Source organism: Epinephelus moara, chromosome 8 (genome assembly GCF_006386435.1).
Source record: "Epinephelus moara isolate mb chromosome 8, YSFRI_EMoa_1.0, whole genome shotgun sequence".
NCBI classification, from domain to species: domain Eukaryota; kingdom Metazoa; phylum Chordata; class Actinopteri; order Perciformes; family Serranidae; genus Epinephelus; species Epinephelus moara.
In genome coordinates this window covers 43,782,591-43,810,526 of record NC_065513.1, presented here as the reverse complement: position 1 = coordinate 43,810,526, position 27,936 = coordinate 43,782,591, and the positions used below count along the sequence as shown (strand labels likewise).

General features: G+C 39.0%; 2 protein-coding genes across 2 annotated transcripts in view; both read right to left on the bottom strand.

The window, feature by feature from the left end:
• Positions 1-3,588: 3,588 nt before the first annotated feature.
• Positions 3,589-27,936, bottom strand: part of LOC126394959 (GTPase IMAP family member 8-like) — a 29,423-nt gene continuing 5,075 nt past the window's right edge. Inside the window, exons 3-5 of the mRNA XM_050052110.1 lie at positions 27,064-27,117; positions 25,277-25,666; positions 3,589-5,670 (exon numbers count right to left, since the gene is read on the bottom strand). Coding sequence (XP_049908067.1) covers positions 3,641-5,670; positions 25,277-25,666; positions 27,064-27,117 — 2,474 coding nt within the window. The 3' untranslated portion in view covers positions 3,589-3,640. The remainder of the gene's footprint in view (positions 5,671-25,276; positions 25,667-27,063; positions 27,118-27,936) is intronic.
• On the bottom strand, positions 15,584-25,195 carry LOC126394165 (uncharacterized). The gene is made up of 2 exons (XM_050050827.1): positions 24,191-25,195; positions 15,584-17,224 (listed from the first exon to the last, which is right to left on the bottom strand). The coding sequence occupies exons 1-2, from the start codon at positions 25,193-25,195 to the stop codon at positions 16,385-16,387; spliced, it is 1,845 nt and encodes a 614-aa protein (XP_049906784.1). The 3' UTR covers positions 15,584-16,384.

Genomic DNA, 27,936 nt, shown 5'->3' with positions numbered 1-27,936 from the left:
ATTTGATTTGTGTTATTAGAAGATAATTAACAGTTTTTGTAACAATACTTTCACAATATTTTTGTTATTTGTGCAGCAAATGTTCATTGAAAAAATGATGTGTGTGTGTGGGGGGGAGCTGAGGAGTGAAGAGGAAGAGTCAGGAGCAAAGTTTAACATCTTTGCATGGCATTGAACAGTATTAAAACATATTTTTTATAGTTTCACATAATATATATAATTTTTTGATTGGTCTATATTATTAAAACTTTAACGCATGCTGATGTGAAAAACTCCTTGAAAAATGCATGTTTAAAAAAATTAACTTCATTTATTTTTTCATGCCTAAAAAGGAATTAAACACTTAAGAAAAAAAAAAAACTTGACTAAGGTCGTAATAATTCATGCATGAAAGGGTTTTAAAATCTTCCATAACATTGCTTCTTTAATACTACGGTTTAACAGCAGGGGGCAGAGTATTAACTGGAAACTTAATGTTTTGAGTTCAGGCACTGGATACAGGCCCTATAATAATATATATTTGATACTATATATATTTAATAATATATTCATAGAATAATAAAGAAGTTGCTCTTTGGTGAAAAAAGGACATTTTGGGACAAGAGCCTACAAATTTCTTAAAAACTGTCTTTCAAGCCTTCGCCCTCAGCTAACTGGTCTGTCCAAGTCTTCATCCTCCTCTTCATCATCACCATCACAATGTTTTGCATTTGTTTGAGTGAAACTCACCTTTTGTCATGTAAAGCTGCACAGTGTGAGCCCAGTATACAGAAACATCAGTGAGAACCTGCTGCCAGTCCAGACTGTCCACATTCTGCAGCTGCTTCAGGGACAATCAGACCGCAGCTAATTACTGAGATAAGGGACAACATTTCATTTAGTTATTTTCACAGGACAACAGCTCTCTGGGTCTCTATTAGCCTCAAATATGTTCTGTTTGAAAATGAAGATTTATTTGATGTTGTCAAGATTTATAATTAATTATACACATTAAACCTCAAACCTTTTTTTCTTAACTGTAAAGGTGTCAGATGTGATCTGTCATTGCAACACAGTGACACAAGTCAATGTAAGTGATGGGAGGTCAGCAGCCTTGTAACTGTCTCTCTTTTTTTTTTTTTACTTGTTAGGGGTCAAAGGTCAACATCTAGAACAGGAATAGTTCCATAAAGCCTCATAATTAGGCCCATGTGGAATCTGTACCCACAGACATTTGCCAGATTTTAGAAATATATATATATTATTAATTAAGTTCCATTTTAATGTCGATGTGTCACACAGTTTGTTGTCATTATTCATCATTAAATCAAATTTCTGATTCAAAGTTTCTACTAAAATCTACCAGATAGTTCTTAAAGCCTGCCTGACATAATTTTAGGGTTTAATGTGTTGTGTGAGGTTATCATAAATGAATATTGTCTATCACATTACTAATAAAAAAACAAAAAAAACAAAACATAAATTCAGCAGATTTTCATTTGGATCGGTCACATTCGGTCTAATAACTGTCTGTTGAGTTATTCTAAGACACTTGAAGAAAGCAAAGGCCCCAGAACTGAAAGAATGTGTTAATGTTACGGTGGAGATGGCATCTGAAGAATGTATGCTCTGCAAAATAAATGGTGGTCAGGAGAAGGAAGTGTCTCCTTGGGAACGGTTATGGACTCAAATCAAAATGGAAGATAAGTCAACATAATGATGAACTTGCTCTGTGACCCCGTGACCCTGTGACCCGCAACCCTGCAGCATTCATTTAGTGAACTCTGTGCAGCCTCACTTTCCATTAGGAAGAACAGGACACAACCAAAGTGCTGCTTTGATCACTCATTACATTTTTATTATCCGCTGTATTTTATTCACATTAATGTTAATATCTGTTATGTTTGCATTAAATATTTTTCTTGTACTGTACAAAACATTTAAGGACAAGTGTTATTTCAAGATACAGGCTAAAGGTAACAGTTTTTAAAATCTTGCTGAAAATACCTTAAAACTGTGGTAAATTATGTTTTTAATTAACCCTTTAAGTGAGAATAAATCTTTACCTACACAGAATAGAAAGCTATGTTACAAAGCTATGAGGTGAGCTTGCCCTAGTCTGATGTATCGATGTTTTACATACACGTGCTCACATTTCACACATTCATTTCCACTCTTAAATCTTTCAATAGAAATCTACTATTAGTTTTATAGGATTATAGGATATTAAGTGACTGTGCTAAATGGTTTCCTAAATTAGCGCCCCCACTGGTGGCTGGAGATCAACATGTCCTCATACCCAAGCGACAGAACCCGTGATGTACGGCCATTAACTGTCGCAGTTTTAAACACATGGTTATCATTGTGAAACGTTGCACAAAAACTAGGTGGCTAGGCTTTGAAAACAAGATCATGGTTTGTTTCAAACATCTGTCAACAACATCTGTCACATGACAAACCTGGCATACAACGTTATGTAGTTGAAACAACTCTCGGGGACACATTTCACCCAGAACACAAACAGCACCTTCTGGGTCAAAGCCTTGTGTATGTTTGACCTATCCACCCACCCAGACCTCAACTGACTTCTTTCCTTGCTCCTGTCATTAGTACTACGATAAAAATAAACATGGATCGTAATAGCCTGCTTGTACAACCAAGTTACATGGTTGTAATTTGGAGGAGGAGCGTCTCTGCATCGCGGAAATGGAAAATAAAACAGCAGTTAGCATCAATATTTGAAATATTTACTGATCTACAAAAGCTGCTACATAACAAGTCCCATCTTCTCACTGGGGTATTTGGCTACACTCAGCTTTGTAACTCAAAACGAATACGAATAAACTGTGACTAACTTGGTAGCTCAGTAGCTACAACTTGAATTACCACCCTGTATTAATTCTTTATTCTTCACAGTGACTTTGACCTTTGACCACCGAAATCTAATCAATTCACTGTTTAGTCCAAGTGAACGTTTGTGCCAAAGAAGAAATTGCCTTGAGTTGGTCTTGAGATATCATGTTCACGAAAATGAGATGGACGCAATGTCACAGCAACCTTTACCTTTGACCACCAAAATCTAATCAGTTCATTCTCCAGTCCAAGTGGACATTTGTGCCAAATTGGAGAAATTCTCGCACTGTGTTCTTGAGATATCATGTTCGGGAGAAGGAGACAGACAAGGTCACAGTGACCTTGACCTTTGACCTATGACCACCAAAACCTGATCAGTTCATGCAAAACACAGTTTGGCAGTGTTTTCTGACTCGTTTAAGCTTCCAGTCTTTCTACTACGCTCGGCTAAACACGCACAGACACACGCACCTTATAAAAAAGGTCACAGATCTTCTGACTATTCCCCCAGCAAATAAGTGGCTTTCTGGTCAAATGTCAGTCACGACTCTGAGTCAGGACTGAAAGTGTCTGTTTAAACGGCAACAGTTATTTTTAGTAAGTGTGTGTCCTAATTAATATCACTGTCACAGGAAACTGACTCTAGGAGCCATGATATTTGTTTTGTAGTGTGGTGGGTAGTTCCCATTTCTACACACTTCACCACTCTGTTTATTAGTTACTCTTGTGTGTTCTCTTGTCTCTGCGCTGTCAGTAGTGTGTGTGTGTGTGTGTGTGTGTGTGTGTGTGTGTGTGTGTGTGTGTGTGCCTAACTCAGAAATATATAACACACACAAAATAACAGTAACAGCAGCAGCCCAACTACAGAGTATGTCCATGTTCTTCTCTTACGGTGGTACTCATCTTGGAGCTTTCTGAAGCCTGTTTTCTCCTCCTCCAGGTTCTGTTTATCCTCCTGACGTATTCGTTCCCAGGTGTCCTTTCTTTCCTTATCCCAGGCGTCTCGATCTCTCTTCATCTCTTTTCTAAACTGCTCCAGCTTCCTCTCGGCATTTTCCCTTTGCTCTCTTTCTGACTGAACAATTTTCTCAGAAGCTTCCAGTTTTCTTCTCCAATCCTGTCGCTGAGTTTCTTCTTGTTTTTTCCGTCTCCTTTCCTCTTCCTCCCATTCTCTCTTCCTCTCCTCACGCTCCTTGTTGATGCTTTCGTCTTTGTCCTTCAGCTGTTTTGTTCTCAGGTCAATTTCTCGACGCTGTTCTTCGTTTTTCCTTTTCAGTGATTTCAAATCTTCCTCATGTTTTCTCTGGAGGTCTTTGTTCTTTCTCTTCATCTCTTCTTCCTTCTCTTTCAAAATCCTCTCCACTTGTGTTTGAATAGAGTCCTCTGTGTCTTCAAACATCTCACTGTGGTAGCAGCCGCCATTTTCCTTCACAATGGTCTCGATGTTGGTCATCAGCTCTCTGACTTGTGTGCGGTTTGTGTCATCTTTGTTATTGAAGACCTGGTATCTTCCTCCACAGTCATTTAGGAGTTTTTTTACAAAGTCATCACAATGTTCAATGTAACTCTCAAATGATGTATCTTCCAGATCATCTCCTCTTGTGAAAATAACGATGATGAAATCTTCCGATTTCTTGCCGAAATATTTCTTGATCAGTTCCACAGAGTCTTTTTCCTCTTGTGTAATGTTCCCAAGCTGCAGCACCAGTAGGAACCCGTGAGGTCCAGGAGACAACATGCGGATGCATTTTTTAATCTCTTGTTGAAATTCAACATCAGTTGTATTGAACAAGCTGGGGGTGACGACCACAACAGCAGGCCGTCCATCAATCTCTCCTGAAGCTTTCTGACAAGACTTGTTTGCTGGCTTCGGGGGGATTCTGGGTTTGAAATGCTTTTTGCCCAAAATGGTGTTTGCTGTTGCACTCTTTCCACTGCCAGTCTTTCCAATCAGCACCATCCTGAGACACTCTCTGCTCTGAGTTTCATCATCACCTCCCATCGCATTTCTCTGTTTCACATCCTGCAGTTCAGCTTTAAGTCTTGAAACCTCCTGCAGCTGAGCCTTAGTGAACGTGTCCTTTGTGAAGCATCTGGATCCTTCAGCCATCAACTTTTCCACAGCATCCAACAGCTCTGGGATCTGCTGCTGGTCCTTGATGTTGAGAACAACATATCTTCCTCCACAGCTCTGACAGAGCTCCTGGATGCCATTGTTTTTACTTATGAAATTCACGATGCCTGGGGCTGTAGGATCTAAGTACACAGTGAACAGGATCAAGGTGAAGTCATTGACCCGAGAGCTGAATGTGTTCCTGATGGTCTCTAACTCTCCCTTGTCTTCATCAGTGAGGGGACGCACAGGTAGGACCAGGATGAAGGCATGGACGCCCTCAGGATCACAGAGGGAGATACACCTGAATGATTCCTCCATCACTGCCTCCTGAGGTTTTCCATACAAGGCAGGCAGCTCCACCAGGGAAACCCAACGTCCACACACCTCTCCCTGATGTTTAACACACTCTGATGAGCTGGAGACTGAATGAAGCTCTGTCTGACCTAAAATGGCCTTGGCTGCTGAAGTCTTCCCTGCTCCTCTCCTCCCACACAGGACCAGGTTTAAAGCTGCTCTGATGGGTTCAGACTTTGGTGTCATTATCAGACCTGCATCCTCGTCCTCAAACACATCACAGCTCACATGCTCTCCATTGTTCTCCTTTGCAGTTTGACCCAATCGTGTTAACAGCTCTGGACGTTCAAGGTTCTTCTGCTTCAGGTATCTGTATCTACACATTCTGATCATGTCTTTTAAGGGCTGGTCTGGTTCATCTTTGAAACCTGAACTCTCCTCTCTGGGTGTTGATATCAGTATCAATGAATGATCAAATGATTGATCACTGAAGAGTTTCAGGACTCTGCAGAGTCTCAGTTTGTGTTCCTCAGTGAAGTCTTCAGGCTGTAGAACCAGCAGGAACACATGAGGTCCAGGATCAGAGAGTCTCACACAGTTTTCTACATGTTCTGACAGTTTGTCTTCAGAGATGTTGAGATGCAGCAGATCTGGAGTGTTGATCAGAACTATTTCTTTGTCTTTCAACTGTCCTCTTTCTGTCAGACAGCAGTCTGGTTCTTCCTCAGTGTTGAACTTAGTCTCTCCCAGTATGAAGTTCCCCACTGAACTCTTTTCAGACCAGCTGTTCCCCAGCAGAACAACCCTCAGCTCAGACACCGAAAAGAAAAACACTGAATTACAAACCTGAGCTTGACTTGATTTAAGACCAATCTAACAGTTCTGTGATGAAACAACTCAAACAGGTGGACCTGTAGAAAAGCTGTTAGTCATCCCAAACTTGGACTCACCTTTGAGCTGTGTTGTAAAAAAAAGTCTCTACCCTTAAATAACAGGCCTATCTTCAAGCTGCCTGGTCCAGCAATAGCCAAAGTCTTGAAAGTGATTGCTAAGCAGCTTCCAACTGTATTCGACAGAAATACTTTGACAAATATCAGTCCTGCTTCTGTCTGTCCCACTCGTTAGAAGCAGCTCTCTTCAGAGTTTCAAGAGAGATCTTCATGCATGGTGACCCAGAAGAGCTTTCTGTTTTGGTACTGTTGCATTTCAGTGCAGCTTTTGACACTTTCATAGTATCCTAACTGACAGACTCAAGCAGTCGGTGGGTATCTCTGGGTCATTCCTGTAGTAATTACCTTTCTACCTCTCTGGTAGGATCCACTGTTGGCACTATGCCTCTTTATCTGAAACTCTGTCTTGTGGTGTGCCCCAAGGTTCTGTCCTTGGTCCTTTTCTGTTTGCATTGTTTACACTTCCCCTTGCACAGATAATAAGACCCTTTCAAGGTATCTCCTGTTATAGCTTTGTAGATTATATTCAACTATACATTATTTCATTTAAGCCTCAAAATGAAGCAAAACTGTTTTAAAAGATTTTAAATAACTGCCTGAATTCTATTAAAAATCGATGGCAGATAATTTCCTGCAGCTCAGTGCTGACAAAACCAAAGAGTGCTGCAGAGATGATGTCTTGGAAGATAGCATCACCCTGGTTCCCTCCTCAAAAAGCCAATGGGACATTTCCATTGAATTTTGGATTATTGCAGAAAATAAAATCTGTGGTAAACAAACATTTATGATACTTGAATGTTTCTTCAGCAAGATAACCCACACAAATGAACGGCACTTTCATGATTTCTGAAGCCTAAATGTAGTCGGCAGAAGTAAAAAGCTAACGTTAGGCTAGAAACAAACTACACTACGGTCGCATGTCTTAACATCACCACAACAAGGCTGTAAAGCCGTGCTGGCGTGATAACATAGTGTGTGTCTCAACTCGCATACTTCTGTTAGTACACTTCAGTGTAGTACACTATGTACACTGTATAATTCTTGTGTGGTGCACTAATTTCAACAGGGGAGTGTTGTCTCAAATTACGCACTGCCATTTTGCACTTACTGGAAGTCACAGCCTGGGTGGAATTTATCATGGAAATCTTAATTCAATTGCTGTCGATAATGACAGGAGTCATTTGTATCTGAAAATGATTTCATTTTACAGCTTCAAAGTCTTGGTCATGATCCAGCTAGCTGAGGAATAAGTCACAAAACACCTAAAACAGAGTCAGATCAGTTGAACTCACTGGAGGGGGGAAGAATTGGACAGCTGCTGCTGTGGCTCAGAGGCCTCTCCTTGTTTCCCTCTGTAAGAAAACAGAAAAATAACTTTTCAGAAAACCAAACTTCAGTCAGTTTATCGTTTCAGATTTCTTTATGATGCTGACAGTAGAAAAATGATGGACACTGGCAATAAATATTGAGATTAAAATTATTTTCAATTTGAAGACAAAGTGTATTTTGTTTCTCAAATCAAAGTCATGACCTACAGTATACAACACATATTTTAACTTTATCCATCAGGACAGGAGTTGTTCCAAATGATCTTAAATTAGCCAAAGTTATACCGCTATTCAAATCTGGCGATGCTAGTGTATACACAAATTATCCAAAATATCCATTTTACCATTTTTTTCCAAAATTCTTGAGAAATTGGTTTATTCAAGAGTAAAAAAAAAAAACCACATGGATGAGAATAACATATTATACTGTCACCAATATGGTTTTAGAAAAAAATGTCAACAGAAATGGCTATTACACAACTTGTTCATAATATTTTCACTGCTTTAGATAATAAAAAAAATTCCTCTTGGTATTTTTTTGGACTTGTCAAAGGCCTTTGACACAGTCAATTACAATATACTTATTACAAAATTACACAAATATGGTTTTCAAGGTGTTGCTTTGAAATGGCTGCTTAATTATTTAAAGGACAGAGAACAGTATGTATCATTAAATGGGCATTCTTCACATAGAGCAAAGATACTTTGTGGTGTTCCCCAAGGCTCTATCCTTGGACCTCTCTTGTTCTTGATTTATATCAATGATTTACCAATGGTTTGTAATTTTTTTTTTACCTCTTTTATTTGCCGATGACACATGTCTGGTTGCATCACACAAAAATGTTGATACTCTGTTTCGAGAAGCTAATGAGGAATTATCATCTATTTCAAATTGGTTTTGTATGAACAAACTCTCTTAATATAAATAAATCTAATTTTGTGCTCTTTTGTGCTAAAAACAAAAAATACCCAAAAGAAAATGCCAAAATTATCTTAGACAACAAGGAAATAACTCAAGTTCCTCATATTAAGGAGTCATTGTTGATGTGAAGTTAACATGGAAACTCCATATAGAGCATGTATGCAAAAAGACGATGAAATCAATTGGTATCTTGAGCAGAGTTCATTCACTGACCAATCATTCTTGTCATTTAACCTTGTACGACAGTCTAATCTTTCCTTATATTTTGTATTGTAATTCTGTTTGGGGTGCTACATGCTCTACCTATCTTAATAAGATTCTATTAGTCCAAAAACAAATTCTGAGAATGATTGGTCTTGTTAATAGATGTTACCCTTCAGCTTCTTTATTCAGAAGATACAAACTTTTATCTATCTATGATGTGAACAAATACCAGATTTGTGTATTTATATATAAATTCATACATTTAACTCACGACTTACCAAGTGTTTTTCAATTTTTTTTCATTTTTTCATCTGATATTCACTCATACTCCACCAGATAGTCCAAAGACATTAATCGCCCTTTTTGTCGGACTTCCCTTGCTCAAAGCAAAATGAACCCCAACATGAAGCACACACACGTGGGTGGTCCAGCAGTGTAAAGTAACTAAGTACATTTACTTATATATAGCACTCAAGTCTTAAGTACAATTTCTAAGGTCACTTTTACGTGAGTATTTAAATATGATGCTACTTTTTCTACTCACGAGGGAAATATTGTACTTTTTGCTGCTGACAGCAGGAGTTACTTTACAGATTAAGATTTTACCAATAAAACAGGATCGATCAAGCGTATAAAGTCGTTAAAATGTACCTGCACCAACTGTCACAAAAAAAATGCTGCTTATGTGACTAAACATCAGGATTAATATTGCAATGATATGATACCTATAATAATACTTTGAAGTACTTTTACTTTAATACGTTAACTACATTTTGCTGTTAATACTTTTGTACTTTACTTGCCACAGAGAAGTATTGCTACTTTTACTTAAAGTAGACATATGAATATTTCTTCCACTACTGGGGTGATCTGAATAAGTAAAGCGACAAACAGGCCATTTGGACCGGTTCAGACTGGAACTATCTGTATATACAGTTAAGATAGATTCATTATAGTGTATACTGTATGTATACTGTACCATTTACATAGATTTGGTCTTACAGCTGAGAAAGGAGGAGAAACATTATGTCTGCTCAGAGGGAGACTGGGACACTGCAGCAGGATCCAGTGTCTTTCAGGTAAACAAAAAACACAGCACCTCTGAACAAATGAGTTAATGCATATTTCTGCTTTAAATCTTTTAACTTACCAAATGCTGTGGCAGCTGCCATGCTGTCACTGTGCTGGAAACACCAGAAGAAGCTCAGCTGGAGCCCAACAGTCGGTTTTAAACCCCTTCAACACAAAAGAACAACATGGTTAAAAAAAAGACAGAGTTCAGGAAACCCTCAAAACCTGAAGCTGCTTCTCTTTTTGTGCTCGTCTCAGTGAGCACCATGTTACTGTATGACAAGGATGACTGAAGTCTGAAGTTGTTTGAACTTTAACGTCCAGTACCAGTTTTTGCTGCACAGTCCTGGACACAAATATGTGGCAGACTTTAAATGTTATCAGGCTACAACATGAACTGAGACTTGACTTCCTCAAAGCACAGCTGTATTCCATGTCGATGTGTTTGTCCCAGCGTTTGTGTATTTACATATTTGTGGTACGCAGTGTAGAGCCTGTCTGTGAGGTATTTATCACATGTACATTATTTCTCTGATGTGTTTAAGGCTTTTGAAAATGTGCATGTCAGCTTTCATTCATTCGTTCCTTCATTTTAAAGCAGCAGTTTTACAACTGTTTCTCACTCTGACAAACATCCAGTGGCTGAAACACCAAAAATGAAACCTTCACAGACTTCAGCAGCAGTTTAATCCAATCATGCCGGACTAAGATGACAAAATACTGACACGTTAAATAAAACAAGGATAAATGATAACAAAATAGTATAAAGTGATATATAAAGTATTACGATGTAGTCTCTAAGCTGTCGTCATTAACCTGGTGAGGAGGCGTTCTGGGGTTTTCAGAGTATCATAAAGCGTAACAGAGGTGACGCCCCTCAGGACTGCACCTTCAGCTCGTCTCTAAATAACAGGGAGGGACATCAGACAAAGACAGGACAAGGCACCATTTTGCGGGGACAGTTTAGACAATACAGTTATTATTCAGGACACACTTAAGGATAGATAGAGGCAGCAGTGCGACCTTTTCCTGCAGGAGATCAAGAGATACATGCACATTAGGGATGCACGATGACATTGGCACACCGGCTGTGAAATGAACTAGAAGAATTGGCAAAACATGCTTTTTCTTATATCGCACAATGAATGTATCTTACACAGACTGAAAAGTCTCCATCTGCTGGTGGGCCGTCATGATAACAGTATGCATGATGTTAACTCCACTACAGAAGAGACTTGATGATCAATATCGTGCATCTCTAATGCATATCAATAAAATCGTTTTAAATGATTGAATTATTGGCTCTGAAACACTAAAATTACACACTCAAGCTGCTTGTTAATTCCACGTTCTTTTGGGTTGTTTTTAAATTCTATATTAACATGATTGAGAACATTTAAACCAGACGGTCTTCTTCAAGTGAAGGAGTGAGTGTGAGCACACTTGTATAATACACAGACAGATCTCTGATGACACGTCACACAGTTTAACCGTATATGCACAGTTCCTGAGTGCTGCAGCAGTCAGATGATTCCCAGAGGACTTATTTATCAGTATGAGAATAAAAAGAAGAATTAGGAACGAACATGCAGTGTGCTGGCAGTTTTTTCTTTTTTAGGATCTGTGAACATACACACACTGGTAATGTCAGAGGGCTGTCATTGGTTGATTGCAATGTTGGTCCTGGAACCATATAGCATGTTGATCCAGGACCATGGGTGTTTCTCAGAGTCGAGGAAGGATCCTCAAACAGCCGAATTTCAAGGAACCTACGTCACAGACTCGCTGAAGGACTGTTCCAATGTCAAGGATCCTTCTGAGTTTCACAAAGGACTGAGTCCTTCTTTCAGAGAAATTCCAAGGATGCATGATCAGCAGGTATAAAATCCCCACAATGCTTTGCACACGATTTGCTGGAAGTGAAGGCGGGGCCTCTTTGCCAGCGCCGCTCGGCAGGAATTACATAAATACGTCTTTTATTTGGATTAATGTCTCCACAAGTTTTAATCATACAAGTGAAAAAAAATACTGACAGGAACGTTTCTAATGTGTTCACTGCCGAATAACGAGGTTTTTAAAATAACTCCATGTGATAAAACATAAAAGTTTTTACATTAATCATTCACAGCAGAGATGGAGTGCTAAGTGGAAGTTCCTCGGAAGGACTCATCCTACCAAGGAAGGATCCTTGCCTCTGAGAAACACTGCGTCCTACTCAGCAAAATCACGTCATGTGGGCAGCCCCCCCTCACTGACATCATGTACAGGCCTGTGTGTGCATGTGTGTGTATTACAGGCCTGTGTGTGCATGTGAGTGTGCATTTTGTGAGAAGGAAATTAAAAAGTTCAGCACATGTGTCCCTCTCATGTGAACCTGTGCAGTCCTTCTGGAGTGATGTGCAGTGAGGGCCACAGTCCAGAGACACTGAGCTGTGTCCTGACCTTTGACAGGGAGATGCTCAGTTTGGTCTTATACTGGGGAAGTGTTTCATTCATACATACTTTCAGACTCCACCCAGTGTGAACCAGTGACAGAGTTAAAACTCTACAGGAAGTCACTGAAACTTGCTGAGCTCTTAAACTGTTTTCATTACTTGATATTTTTAAGTTAATTTGAGATGGCCCTGTTTTTGTGTTTGTTTGAGTTCAATAAAGATTGTTAAAATGAAAAGTATTACTGAGAGCAGCACACACACACACACACACACACAAACAAACGCCATTTATTTCCGGTGTTTAAACAGCTGCTGCCAGGCTGCACATTACTGTCAAACTAACACAGGTTTAATGTGACGGATATTTATTCAAGGTTTTTATCATGTTGTTCCCGCGGTGTCTTCCAGGCTGTGAGCGGCCCACTCATCACCTGAGCCCACCTGACAACCCTCAGCGATCACGGTCACCTCTCTATACACTCCTGCTCATATAACAACACGTGTCTCCATCCATCAGCATCATTCACAGAGTTAATTTATGTGTGTGTGTTTAGTTTGATAGAGTTTACTCACCCGCTGATTGTTTCTGCGCCATCACTGCGCAACGATGAAAGTGAAAGTAAAATAAAACAGATCTCTCACAACTTATAAAAGTTTAATATCATAGTCAGATGTGTTTCTGTATATTCACAACTTCTCCAAAATATTTATAATTACTTTATAATCGTTAACGTGCTTTAAAAAGCTACAGGAAGAAAAACATTTCCGTCTCAGAAAAAGAAAAACGCATCTTGACTTTTTAATTTTTTTTCCTAACCTTTACTGACACAGGCTCGTGTACACAGAGTTCACTTGTGTCAGTGTTAGAGCTCCACCTGCTGGACACACAACAGTAAAACACAACGTGTTAGTAAAATAAATCAGTTGTTAACTCAAAGATCATTAATGTGATCATAATGTGACACAGACTTTAAATTCAGGTGAATTAAATCCAACAACCTGAAACATGTGTCATGTGTTGGACTGTGTCAGTGTTACTGGTTGAGATCAGTGATATTTTGGAGGCTGTGGTTTGTTGTGATGTTTTATTTATTTGTATATTTTTGCTTTCAAGGAAACTTTACGCTAATATAATCGTCAGAACTCCACAATGTTTATGAGCTTTATAGATGCCTCTAAGGCTTTCAATCACATTAATCATGAGCCACAACTGATGGGTCCCTAAATAGATCATTATCACACCTGTGCAGGTCAGATGGGGGGCTGCAGGTTTGACAGGGTGCCATTCTGTCTCCACACCTGTTTTGGACACATGCAGGTGTTCACAGCACAGACATCCTTCACCCCCGACACCTCTGACTCCCCCCTCACAGAAAATATGTCTGTAATGTTCTTGTGGTCATGCCACTCTCTTCATCTGCTGGCCCTGCAGAGTCTCCCTGGCAGAGCAGGGCTGCTATTGTGACTATTGACCTGTTGCACACTTTGGTACATTTTTACTCACACTTCAGTTTCATTTGCACTTTTCATAATTACCTCCTGGGCTAGTGCAACCTTAAGGAGCTTTTATTCTTTTAGCCCTACCTGCTATGACACAGTTGATGTATCTGTTTCACCCAGTAGTCCTGACTGTACAATCATGTTATTCCAATCTGCATTCTTGCTGCACTACATGGTCGTCTATGTGTCTTCATTGTACATGATGGTTGTATCAGCTACATCCCAATATGTGCCCAAAACAAACTTCCCATTTGGGACAATAAAGGTTATTTTATCTTATCTTATCTTATCTTATCTTATCTTATCTTATCTTATCTGATCTTATCTTATCTTATCTGATCTTATCTTATCTTATCTTATCTTATCTGATCTTATCTTATCTTATCTTAAGAACTGTTAAAGACGGATAAAGCTGAGCTAATATTTGTTTGAAAAACATTTTGAAGCATGTATATATGATAATATGTCCTTACTGGCCAAGAAAACATTTATTGTGGACCTATGTCAGGGCTGGAATAACTGTTCACATCATGTGGATATACTCAGTTACAAATTAAAGTCCTGAATGCAAAACGTTAGGGGTGAACAGGTAGGTAAATATTATCTAAAAAATCTCACAGTCATTAAAGTAAAAGTACTTATCATGCAGCATATCAAATCAAATCCAACTTTATTTATGTAGTGCTTTTCATACATTAAAATGCAACACAAAGTGTTTCACAAGATATAAAACAATGAAAAACCCACCCCTCCCACCCCCCAGGTATAACACACACACACACTCACCCACACAGACACACTCACCCACACACACACACACACACACACACACAGGGCCCCCATGAGGAAACACTGGAGCTAAAAACTAAAAGACTAAAAGACAATGGGATAAAAACAAGCATAAGATAGAATAATGATAAAATGCATAAAAAATGTAAAGATTTAGAAAATTTCAAATAATAGTTAAAAATTAAAAATAATAAAATGCGTAAGGGGGGCGGCACGGTGGTGTGGTGGTTAGCACTCTTGCCTCATAGCAAGAGGGTTGCCGGTTCGATCCCGGGTGTGGGAGCCCTTCTGTGCGGAGTTTGCATGTTCTCCCCGTGTCAGCGTGGGTTCTCTCCGGGCACTCCGGCTTCCTCCCACAGTCCAAAAACATGCAGATTGGGGACTAGGTTAATTGATAACTCTAAATTGTCCATAGGTGTGAATGTGAGCGTGAATGGTTGTCTGTCTCTATGTGTCTATGTGTCTGGCGACCTGTCCAGGGTGAACCCTGCCTCTCGCCCGATGTCAGCTGGGATAGGCTCCAGCCCCCCCGCGAAGCTGGGGGGGCTGAAGCGGTTAGAAGATGAATGAATGAATGAAAAGGGTATCAATTGGCCCTGTGTCATCAGGAGACACGGCGATGTACAGCTGTGTGGCATCTGCATAACTGTGGAAGCTGATGCCGTGCCTCCTGATGACGTCCCCCAGAGGAAGCATGTAGAGATTAAAAAGAATTGGACCTAAAATTGACCCTTGGGGCACCCCACACCTGATTTCATGCGTTCTGGAGGAACGTGCAATATCCCCATACCTGTCAGAGTTATAATTATTAGGTCTGGTTTTCATCACCATTGCATTACTGTGGAGCTCCATAAATATGTAAATATGAATTACTTTATCTACTGCTGGGAAGTTAAACAGCAATATATCAGATTTGATTTGTTCTTCATTCTGTTCTGTGCGTGAAATTTAATAAGCAGAGTGAGTGTACAGCTGTCAGCTGAATGTAATACAGTTAAAAGAACAATCTTTTAGTATAACAGAGGAAAAACAAAAATAATCAACTACAGTACAAGAATCACTGTTAGTTTAGTTTTATTGTGACTGAGTGTATTTACAGGAACAACCGTGGGGTTATAAAACAAAAGACATAAAATAATAATGACAATAAAGAACCTCAGCAAACTGATTCTAACAAGCAGGTCCATAAAGACATATTCCAACTATGGTTAAAAAATTATGACAGAGCAAAAATAAAAGCAAAAATAAAACTTTTTTTTTGTCATGTTACATTTTCCAAAAACTTTTCTTTAACCAACTTGTTCCTTTGTCATCTATACACATATTTTACATCATATTGTTTTTTTAAATGGTTGTTCTGACATTACTTTAAACACATGCTATTACAATGACAGCGACACTACTACATTTTATCACTACTCCTTTGTCACTGTTAAAGTCAGTCACACTAACTTGATCCAACCTGTTTTATTCTTTTAAAGAAAGACACTGTGTGTCGTTGAAAGTCTGATGCATTCCAGTAGCTGAAAGGACGAATGTACAACATGACAAAAAAACATCTGTAAAGGTTCACAAGACATTTTTCAGTGCCAGTGTGAAAGAAGATTTATGACACATATCAAAAACAATATATATTAACCTTGTTCACAGTGTAAATGTGTAGTGGTCCCAAAGACACGATGAACTCTTCATTAATTCAGAGTTTTTCCGCTACAGTGTAAATGTGTCTGAATTTAACTGTTCATCTGTTTCCTGGCTGATCCAGACTTCAGAGGCTTCTTATGTGAGTTGAATTATTTTGCATGTAAGGATGAATCTCAGAGTATTGTGGATAAACTTCTCCTGTTTAAAGTCTTCCTGTTGTTCACAAATGTTCATGTAAAAAGCTGGTTAGAAACCTGGTTAAATGTTGGCCAAGAGAGTCCAGGCAGTCCCCAGCATTATTATAGGATGGTACATTTTCTTTTACTTTTCTGTTTTTTCCTCAAACTCTCAATTTTTCTCTCCATTTCTTCTTTCTTCTCTCTCTCCTGATTCAGTTCAGAAGTCTGTGCATTTATTTTTTTGTTCAGCTCTTCAATTTCTTGCTCATGTTGTCTTTGAAGTTCCTCCTTCTCTTTCTGAAACAGTTTTTCTATCAGTTCCTTTTCCATGTAGCAGCAGCCTTTATTTTTTCTCACCATGGTCTCAATCTTTGTCAGCAGCTCTCTGACTTGTGTTCGGTTTGTCTGATGTTTATTATTGAAGACATGGTATCTCCCTCCACACTCTTTAATCAGGTGTTTGACAAAGTCAACACAGTCTTCTTCTATGTAACTTTCAATTGACTGATTGTTCAGATCGTCTCCTCTGGTGAACAGAACCATGATGAAATTACCTGAATTTTCACCAAAAATCATCTTGATCAATTTTACAGCCTCTTCTTCCTCTTGTGTGAAGCGGCCGATCTGCAGCACCAGTAAGAACACGTGAGGTCCAGGAGACAACATGCTGATTAAATTCAAAAGCTCCTGTTTAATTTCATCATTAGTCAAAGTTGTGTCAAACATGCCGGGGGTGTCGACCACAACGATGGGCCGTCCATCAATCTCTCCTCTTGCTATTTGGCAACACTGGGTGATTGATGTCTGACTGGCTTTGGATGTAAAACACTCTTTATTCAGAATAGTATTTGCAGTCGCACTCTTCCCACTGCCGGTCTTTCCAATCACCATTATTCTGAGAGGCTCTCTTGTCTGAATGCCATCAGAGATATGACCGGATGATGCCGCCATCACTCCCTCCTGAGGTTCTTCTCACCTCTTTAACACACTCTGATGAGCTGGAGACTGAATGAAGCTCTGTGTAACCTAAAATGGCCTTGGCTGCTGAAGTCTTCCCTGCTCCTCTCCTCCCACACAGGACCAGGTTTAAAGCTGCTCTGACTGTGTTTAAAGGTATCTTGGCTGAACAAACTTCAGTTTGTCTGTTCTCAGTGAATCAGAAGGCTTCACCTCCAGCAGCAGAACATTTGGTCCAGGAGGACAAAGAGTCACACAGCTCTTCCCCTCTCTTCTCACTGTGTTCACTGGCAGACAGCAGACTTCTGGAGGTTTCACTTGTGTTAATGGTTTACGTCTCTGCTCTCCACATGCAAACATTAAGCACAATGCTTATCTGGGAATGATTTGGAAATGAAATCCTTGACCCTGCAGCATGAAGATGCAAAGTGTTGTGTTTGAGTCCTGTGTCTTCCCCAGCAGCACGATTCTGAATGCAGATGCTGCAACATAACAAAAAGATAAGGTATTGATTTAATTTTATTTATTTATTTTGAACATTTAAAAAAAAAAATAGAATGTATTGTAGGAAAAAAACCTACAAAACAGAGACAAACAAGAAATCATGAACAGACTTACAACGAGAAACATACATTAACATTTCGTGTCCGAAAAAGAGTAGGAAGAAGCAGCATGCTTGTCTAGTCCTACCCCCAATCTCAAACTATAATATTCCATCACTAATCAGACTATTACATTAATACACTCTCCTCACAATCAATCAACCACACATTTACACCGAGGCACTTCTTAATACCCGAGAATCAATTTTACCACGTGTATAAAATTGGCCATACAAGAACTCTCCAGAGATAATGACATCATTATCAAACCTGCTGATAAGGGGGGTGCAATTGTTGTGCAGAACACAGCTGATTATAAAAAAGAAGCCTATGGCCAGCTAAATGACGAACAGTTTTACAGGACGCATAAGGTTAATCCTACTTCAGATTTTCAAAAGAAAATCCTAAATGTCACAGACAAGGCCTTGGATTTGAATTGGATATCTAAAGATGAGCATGACTTCCTTAATTGTAAACATCCTGCGATTCCTGTATTCTATATGTTGCCAAAGATCCACAAAAGTCTTATAGAACCCAAGGGCAGACCCACTGTAGCTTCTAATGACTCCCTTTTGGAACATTTTACCAAGCCATATGTTCTCAAACTTCCATCTTACATTAAGGACTCAACAAGTCATTAAAAAAAATTCAGAGATTAAAGATCTACCGGGAGATATTTTTTTGGTCACTCTAGATGTAGAAAGCCTTTATACAAATATACCCCATGGAAGAGGACTAGATGCTCTAGGTTTTTACCTCCAAGATCGCACTGACCTCCCCCCCAGTGAATTCATTTGTGAACTGGCCTCTATTTACAGCTAAAAGGCACATCTATGGGCTCCACCTTCGCTCCAGATTTTGCCAATCTGTATGTTTTTTTTTTAGTACAACTTTGTCTTTAATCCTGACAGGAATCCTTTTTGTCAAAAAATCCTTAAATGGTACAGATATCTTGATGACATATTTTGCCTTTTTCTAGGAAAAATGGAAGAACTCCTGGAATTTGTGTCATTTCTCAATGGTGTTTACACTGATTTAAAATTCTCTCTTGAATATGACCTGCAACGTGTGTCTTTTCTTGATATGTGGATTGAGTTAAAGAATGGAGGCCTCATTACCACACTGTACAGGAAACCTACTGACTGTAATACTTTCCTTCTAGCTAACAGTGCCCATCCTAAAACCCTAAGGAATGGCTTGCCTAAAAGTCAATTTTACAAACTGAGACGTCTTTGCCATTCTGATGAAGATTACACAGAAAAATCTCTAGAAATGAAACAACGCTTTCTAGAAAGGGGTTACTCTGTTCAGTGTGTTGAAGAGGCCTACCAGGTTGCTTTATCTAAACCTAGATCTGTCTTATTGAACAGGTTGCTTTATCTAAACCTAGATCTGTCTTATTGAAAAAGAGTGTCCAAAAAGAAAAACCTTATTCAGTAACCTGTATCACCACTTACACTCCTCAGGCCCACATGTTTAAGTATACTATCCTCAAATATTGGCATATTCTGATCACAGATCCAGCTCTCACCCAGCATTTTAAAGATCTACCACTTTTTGTCTATAAAAGAGGACCTAACCTACGAAACAAATTGGTTAGAGCCAGTATACTACCAAGTCCCAGACAGACCCTCCTGGCTCCCCTTAAACAAGGGAATTACCTTTGTAGTAACTGTGCTCAGTGCCACAATACATGGAAAACTAATACTTTTACACATCTCAGAACAGGGAAAACATTTCCAGTTATCACATGTAATACAAAAAAATGTTGTATATAGGTTATGTTAAAATGCACCTGTGATAAAATCTACATTGGTAAAACCAATTGTCCTCTCAAACAAAGGATTAGTGAACACAAAAGTTCAATAAGACGAAATGATGTTAATTACCCTGTAGCCTGTCATTTTAATTATCACTCTCATCCCATCTCCTCCCTTAGGTTCCAGGGAATAGAGCAAATTACTCTTCAGAGAGGGGGTGATGTTGACAGGCGACTGTGTCAGAGAGAGCTTTATTGGATCCACACCTTAGAAACTTTACAACCACTAGGTCTCAATGAGGAATTTGACATGAGCGTTGTACTTTAAACATATCACAGAAGATGTTACGCTTGACTATGCTTTATGATGGCCACTACCTGATGTTTGCATAGATTTTGTTGCTTTTCTCTACTGTGTTTTTGTACTCTTACTTTATGTGCACATATTGTAAATAATTTCAATGTATTGGTGTTTCCTGTTTTCAGCAGACACTTGCGTCCAAGGCTATTAGAATAACTTTATCTAGGACTACAAGTCCCTTTTTTATTGGGACTACAATTCCCATGATGCTTTTCTATGTTTGACACAGGTGTCTGGCATTTTGCAATCAAGTGATGTTACTGCCTGAACCCCTGTGTACAGCTGCATTCACTTGTCTTGTATGCCTGAAGAAGGTCACAATGACCGAAAGCTTGCATTAAGCTGATATATGCACAGTGTTTGAGTGTGTGGCTGCTGTTTTGTTGTTTTCTAAGTTTAGCTCCAGCACCTCTTTAAGTGTTTTGCCTACGGATAAGCGGTGGCTTTTTTCACCACGTGTAGCCTATAAAACAAATATGAAAATATCAACTGAGAATACTGAGAACAGTAGGCTATTACTCTTAGATGTTGAATGAATTTCTCAGTCCTGCTTTCAGCATCAGTGTGTCTCAGTCACACGGGTTGAAACTTCAAATGGAATTCTAGATCCAATGTCAACACTCAGTGGAACTAATAAAAATCAGAAAACCCCACAAAAGTCAGTAATCGCTTCACATCAGTTTTTCTTTCGGTCTCATTGATAGTGTTTTTTTTCAGACTGAATTCCACCTCTAACTTAACGATCTAACCGTAACAGAGGCTGTCTGAACTAATGGTGTGTTTCTGCATGTTTAATGTGTGAGCGGACAGAAAACTGTTTCCAGCTCAGTTACTGAAGTTACTGTGGTAACAACAAGCTGTGGATGTGATCTGAACAGACACTCACCTGATGATCAGCGATCGATTTCCAGAATGACGTGAAAATGTAGCTCCTCTGACCCACTGGCTGTGTCTCCGTTCAGACAGTTTTGTCGGGATTTACTCATCAGCTGAGATCATTGATGAGCCACCAGCCAGAAGTAAAGACGAATAAAGTGAAAGTACCAGCTGACAAAAGAACAGGAAGAGGAGGCGTGACAGAGACGCCCCGATGTGTTCTCAGTAAATTCAGTTAATAGTTGAAAATATGTTTAATTTGACTGAAATTAATTTACTTGCAAGGAAGGTTGTAACTAATTGTGTTTTGACTGAGTATATTGAAAAACAGCTTCTTAAGTCGGCCTATGTTAAATCCTATTTTGAGAATATTCTGCAATTCACAGTTTTCTTTGAGGAACAGTTTAATGATAGCGTATTCATCTTCTGTGTGTTAACCTTTGCTGTTAATTTCTATATGTGACCAGTATAAATCAAACACCCAAGTCAAGCTGGTTGCATTAGGGATACCACAAATCACAAATTGTAGCGGCTTTACAATCTATAATACTACACAGGGTGAAGTCAGGTAATTTGGGACACTTTTTAATTACCAAGAAAACCACCTTAAAATCTTAAGTGTTACTTTTATAACTTGTTGCCACATTTCTATAAAGAAAACATGGTGCCAAGTAATGTTATTTAGAAACTTTGGACCTTTAAACACATGAAGAACTCCGACCTCACTCTGATGACATGGTCAGGTAGAATGGGGCAGTCATGTTTCTATGTTTTTATTGGTTTAATTAATCTATCAGTTCAGTTATTAATTCATTAAACTATTAATGTAACCTGTGGGTAGTCATAAAAAAGAGATTGTCCAACTTCTCTTACATGCTTTCTCTGTTCTTTGTTTATTGTCTGCAATTATGGCACCAAGGCCCTCACAAATATGAGTAATTTTCAACTAATTTGGCTGTCATGTAATTACTGCATCATCTTTGATATTTTTAAGTGACAAAAATGCTAATAGTGTCTGTAATATAACAGGGTGGCACACAATAGCATAAGTCATGATTTGATGTCACCTAGCTGCCGAAAAAACTGCTAATTTTACTTTGGAAAAATGCCTCATTTTGTCCCATTTACCTGAATGCACTAAGTGCTCACTCAAAATCCTTACCCATAAAAAGTGTGTTGTGAAGATATTTTGATTATAAGTCAAACATTTTACAAAATGCAAGATCCCACAACAATTTTGTTGTTATACCTTTATTATTTTAGCTGCAGGACCCTTATTACCAAAAAGACAAACAACATGCCACATGGCTTTTTCTTGTTGTGAGACCAGTGGAGTTTTGTCTCTCTGGTGCTCCCATCCTTTTTTATCTCAGACCAATGAAAATAATTGTTTCATGGGAAGGACATTTGTTTTAACAATGTAAACATGTTTGGTGACTGGCTGCTAATATTCAAAGAGGCCAAGATGTAAAACCTTTTTTTTTTTTTTTTTTTTAATGTGTCAAATTACTTGACTTCCCCCTGTGACCTTCTCTATCATTACAGCCTCACTTCAGATAAGGATAGAAGTGAGAAACCTCAGAGCAGCAGAGGAGGGCTTCATTTTCAATATCATTACTATGTTGCCTTAGTCTGTAGTCAATTTAACTACTTACTAGCTACTAAAATAAAATAAAATACATTGTTAAAGAGAATGACTCGTAATAATAGTAAAATCTAACTCAGTTGTGCAGTGTGTAGGTTGAGCGGATGTGTGAATGTCTTTCAATATAACATCCTGCTTTCAGCTTCACTGTGTCTCAGTCACAATTGGGGAACTCTGATTTTAATACGTGTTGCCAAGACATGTTTTCAACCACACAGAGCTCTGTGAGCAGAGCATAGACGACACTGAGGTCACGTCCTCTGTATCGTTTATGGAAATAAGTTTTTTTTTCTTTGCTGGGGAGTTACACTGACCAATTTTTAAATGTTAACACGACACATTAACTTCTTTAAAAGATTTATTTCTCCATCACTAACAAGGTACAGAATCAAGTGTACAGAAGTTTATTTGTAGTGACAAGAGACAGCATGTCAATATAGTGACCAAAGCAAGCAGCTTTTAAAGGCATCACACTTAAAGCAATGGATACTAAAGAAAAATACATTTGAGGTTCAGATGAAATACAGTTTTATAAGAATACATTAGTTTAATATGAAATGAAAAATACATCTATCATAACATTCCTACACATACAGATGACCTACTGTCTGACTGTTAACAGGCATACTGAGGGAACAGCTCAGCTGACACACTGATGCAACGTTATCTTCATTTTTAATGAGTTACAATGCTGACCATCAGCAGCTGAAAGGTTCTGATTTGTTCATGTTGCTGAGAAATTCTCCTCCTTCAGGGGACTGTTGCAGTAGCATTTGTTTATCTATCATTATTTCTGAGAGTGTCTTCAGCTGTGATGCTTTTAAGAAACACTTAAGCTTAAAATAATTTGTGAGATGGACTTAATGATCATCTTAGCCTCAGGATGCTTTTGGAAATCGAGGCCTTGATCTCATAACAAACTGTGTGTGATTTAACAGTGAATTCCTTTAGTTAACAGTCACAATTTTAAATACTACACAGTACATCTATTTAAACTAACAACATTAGAAGAGAGTAAACAGCTTCATCTTTTAAACAGGCTTCAATGTGAAAACGTATATTTTCTACCACAGAAATAGTCTCAATAAAAACTATTGACTGTGGGATCTATGATGATGTGTCTCTAGAAAGAGATGCTGCTGCTAAAGTGAAGTCTCTGGAAATTATATTTACCTCCATATATTAGAACAGACACAGACATCTCAGAGACAGACCTGGATTAAGTCTGGATAAACAAAACCAAAACTATCAGCGTGGGTAGATACCACATTGAGCCACTTTCTCTGCAGGAACAAGGAATCATTGAAACACTGTGAAAATCACTTCACAGGAACTAAAATGTCGAACTTAATGTCTTGACAATCTGGTAAAGAGACAAAATATAACTTTGACACATTACAACCACAAACAGGTTTGGGTTCAAACTTGTCCCCTTCATAATTTTTACAGGGAATTTTAATAAAGGATTAAAAGCACCCTCTGTCCTGGTTGTCTCACAACATATCAATTGTGCCTGTCATGTATTTTTCAGTTTTGGTTTGTTTGTGCAACTGACATCAAATATATTAAATTGATAAAAAAGTAAGCCTTGTTTAGCCAGATTGCATATATCCTGTGCATCAAAAAGTGTCAAAGTGTCAAAAAGTGTAACAGTATTATACAGCGGTATACGATATTTAAAAAGCAGTACTGAAAGATCAGCTAGAGGTCAACATTTTCATAGTACGGTGCATTTTTTTTTATTTTTCTGTTGGCACTCTTGAATGTCTTTTTTTTGGTCTTTCTTCAAGTTCTCCATTCCCTGCCTGAGGCTCTCCATTTCTTTCTTCCTCTCTTCCTCTATTTTGCCTTTCATCACTTCCATTTCCTCCCGTTTTCTTTCGTTCATCTTCCTCTCTTCTTCTATTTCGCCTTTCAGCGCTTCCATTTCTTTCTCGTGTTTTTGCATTTCTTCTTGCATTGATTTGATATCTTTCATGATGTTCTTAACCTCTTTCTCAACCTTTAGCCCTGAGATGTAGCAGTTCCCACCATTTTTTCTCACCATGGTCTCAATCTTTGTCAGCAGCTCTCTGACTTGTGCTCTGTTTGTCTGATCTTTATTATTGAAGACATGGTATCTCCCTCCACACTCTTTAACCAGGTTTTCGACAAAGTCATCCCTGCCTTCATTTATGTAACTTTCAACTGACTGATTGTTCAGATCGTCTCCTCTGGTGAACAGAATGATGATGAAATCTCCTGAGTTTTCACCAAAAATCTTCCTGATAATTTCAACAGTGCCTTTTTCTTCCTGTGTGAAGCAGCCGATCTGCAGCACCAGTAAGATGACATGAGGTCCAGGAGACAACATGCTGATGCAAGTCAATAGCTCGTGTTCTAACTCATCATTGGGCATTGGTTTAGTTGTGTCACACAACCCAGGGGTGTCAACCACAACAACAGGCTGTCCATCAATCTTTCCTGTTGCTTTCTGGCAAAAGTTGGTCACAGAGTTCTGACTGGCTTTAGATTTAAAAACCTCTCTGCCTAAGATGGTGTTTCCACTGGAACTCTTCCCGCTGCCAGTCTTCCCAACCAGCACCATCCTGAGAGGCTCTTTGCTCTGACTTTCTCCACCTGTTTCTTTCCTCACATGCTCTTCATTGTTTTCCTTTGCAGTTTGACCCAATCGTGTTAACAGCTCTGGACGTTCAAGGTTCTTCTGCTTCAGGTATCCTTCTCTACACATTCTGATCATGTCTTTTAAGGTATCCTTCTCTACACATTCTGATCATGTCTTTTAAGGGCTGGTCTGGTTCATCTTTGAAACCTGAGCTCTCCTCTCTGGGTGTTGATACCAGTATCAATGAATGATCAAATGATTGATAACTGAAGCGTTTCAGGACTCTGCAGAGTCTCCGTTTGTGTTCCTCAGTGAAGTCTTCAGGCTGTAGAACCAGCAGGAACACATGAGGTCCAGGATCAGAGAGTCTCACACAGTTTTCTACATGTTCTGACAGTTTGTCTTCAGAGATGTTGAGATGCAGCAGATCTGGAGTGTTGATCAGAACTATTTCTTTGTCTTTCAACTGTCCTCTTTCTGTCAGACAGCGGTCTGGTTCTTCCTCAGTGCTGAACTTAGTCCCTCCCAGTATGACGTTCCCCACTGAACTCCTCTGAGACCAGCTGTTCCCCAGCAGAACAACCCTCAGCTCAGACACTGTGGAAAACAAAACAAACAAAAAACAATTAATTTAAATTCTTGGGACTTCTGGTTTGATCGTCAAGAGCATGGCCGCCTAGACAGGAGCTCCCGGTAAACTACCCCAAACTATCTCAAAATTCTCTAAGTTTAAGACTGGTATCATTGCCAAAGCTGTGACAGGGGGTTGTGGACTGCTAATGTGAACCATATTTGATCCTGCATTCAGTAACTTTTATGAGTGGGAAGCAATATATGAGGAGGCGAAAGGCCAAGAAGGAAACGCTACAAGCTAACGCTACTGACACGATGGAGGGCGAGTCAGACTCTAATGGTAAAAACAAGGCTGGTGTTTTATCTGCTATGCAAACGGCGTTGGGTAACGCTATGGAAGAAATGGGCCAGGTCAGCAAACTGCTGCAGGTTCTACAGACGGATATAAATCAGATAAAGGTTAACAATGCCGAGCTCTGAACAGACGTGGACGACGTTATTAAGAAACTTGAGGAAGCCGAAACCCGATCTCAGAGCTAGAGGATGACAATGCTGACCTCCGCGTGACAGCCCAGCACAACGCTAAAGCATGTAAGGAGCTGAAAGCGGCTGTCGAGGATGTTACCAACCGTGATAGACGCCAGAACTTGAGGTTGATTGGCCTGAAGGAGAGAATAGAGGGCCGCAACCCAGCGGATTGTGTGCGGAAGATCATCTCCGTGGCGCTGGATATACAGGTGGATCCATCACAACTACAGCGGGTACATCATACCACTGCAGAAATACCCAGAGATGATAAACCACCCAGGCCTATCATAATCCGCTTTCTGAGTTACTTGGAACGGGAAAGAGTATTGTGAATGAAATAAACTTAATTACAACATGACAGTCTTGCAGGAAATATTATTAACGTTACTCTTTGTAGTCACGTAGGCATGTGAATGACAGCGTTTCATTGCAAAGAATGCATGTAACGGGTACACTTACACTACATTTAATTATTCATTTATTTATTTCCTTTCTTTGGTATTGTTGATATTCTGGGATTTCCTTTGGTTAAAATAGGATAAGTAAAAATAAGCCTGGGGATTCAACCTGTTCCTTTAATCCTTATTAATAATCCTTATTTTTCCAGATGTATGTAACTGAAATAAAAATTATTAATTCATTCATTCCATAAACAGATATATCAGCTGCAGTTCTTTTGAATTTCTGATAAAGTAGCTACTCAACCACTGTTTCCTTGTCCCTGTCTCTGTTGTTACCATGGTAACATGTGTTGCCAAATCAACAAAGACAAGGATTACAACATTAATTTTGTTAAATTCTTTGGTTAAATCCTACAGTTTGTGTTATGAGTCACTGTAAATTTTAATTTGATGAAAGTCAGATCAGTTCTGACTTAGTTCAGTTAAACTCACTGTCAGGTGGCAGAAATCCAAAGCTGTCGTCCCGAAGTTGCCCAACACAATTCACTGTGAAGATACAGATATGTAAATTATTATTCAGTCATGCATTAGGCCTATATGAATTCTGTTATTATTAAGAGGAGAGGACAAATGCATTCTTTGTTGTAGTTAGTACAGAATAACAGATAGCAGGTAGATAACATATTCCTTTGAACTAAAATGAGTTAGGATAATGAAACTTGGAATAATACCTGGAAATGACGTGCAAATGCTTCCCAAGAAATATGACCCCAACTGGCCACATTGTGGAGGTGGAAAAACACTCCAAAACATGATTTGGAAAGGCCTTGCCCTTCACACCTAAGTCAGATTGAACTGAAATTTGGTACACACATGCAACTCAACGTGCTCTACAAAAAAAACCTCTGGACCATAAAAGTACACTATGATAATTACATGTGAAAAACAGTAAAATGAATGAACTTTTTTAATTCTGAATCTATCACTGCCAAATTTGCAACACAGCTTCATGGGACTGAGATAAATATATTTACCATGAATGAGCAAGATCAGTCTGAAAACATGGCCATCATAAATCAAAAACCTTTGCAAAGGGAGGGTTTTGCAGTGAATTGGCCATAACTCTTTGACAATTTATTCAATCATCATAAATCTTGGTAAATATCTTTGAGATATAATATCTTTATCTTGAGACACCCAGCACTATGGCACCAATTCCAACAAATACTTTAGTACTTTTAGAACCAACAGTAAGCCTTCAGACATGGTACCTAGACCCTCCGTCTGTTCAGACAGTCCTCTTAAATGTGGGCGGGGTTGTTGTCACTCACTGCTCCGTCCAGCACTCGCTGTATTTCCTCATCA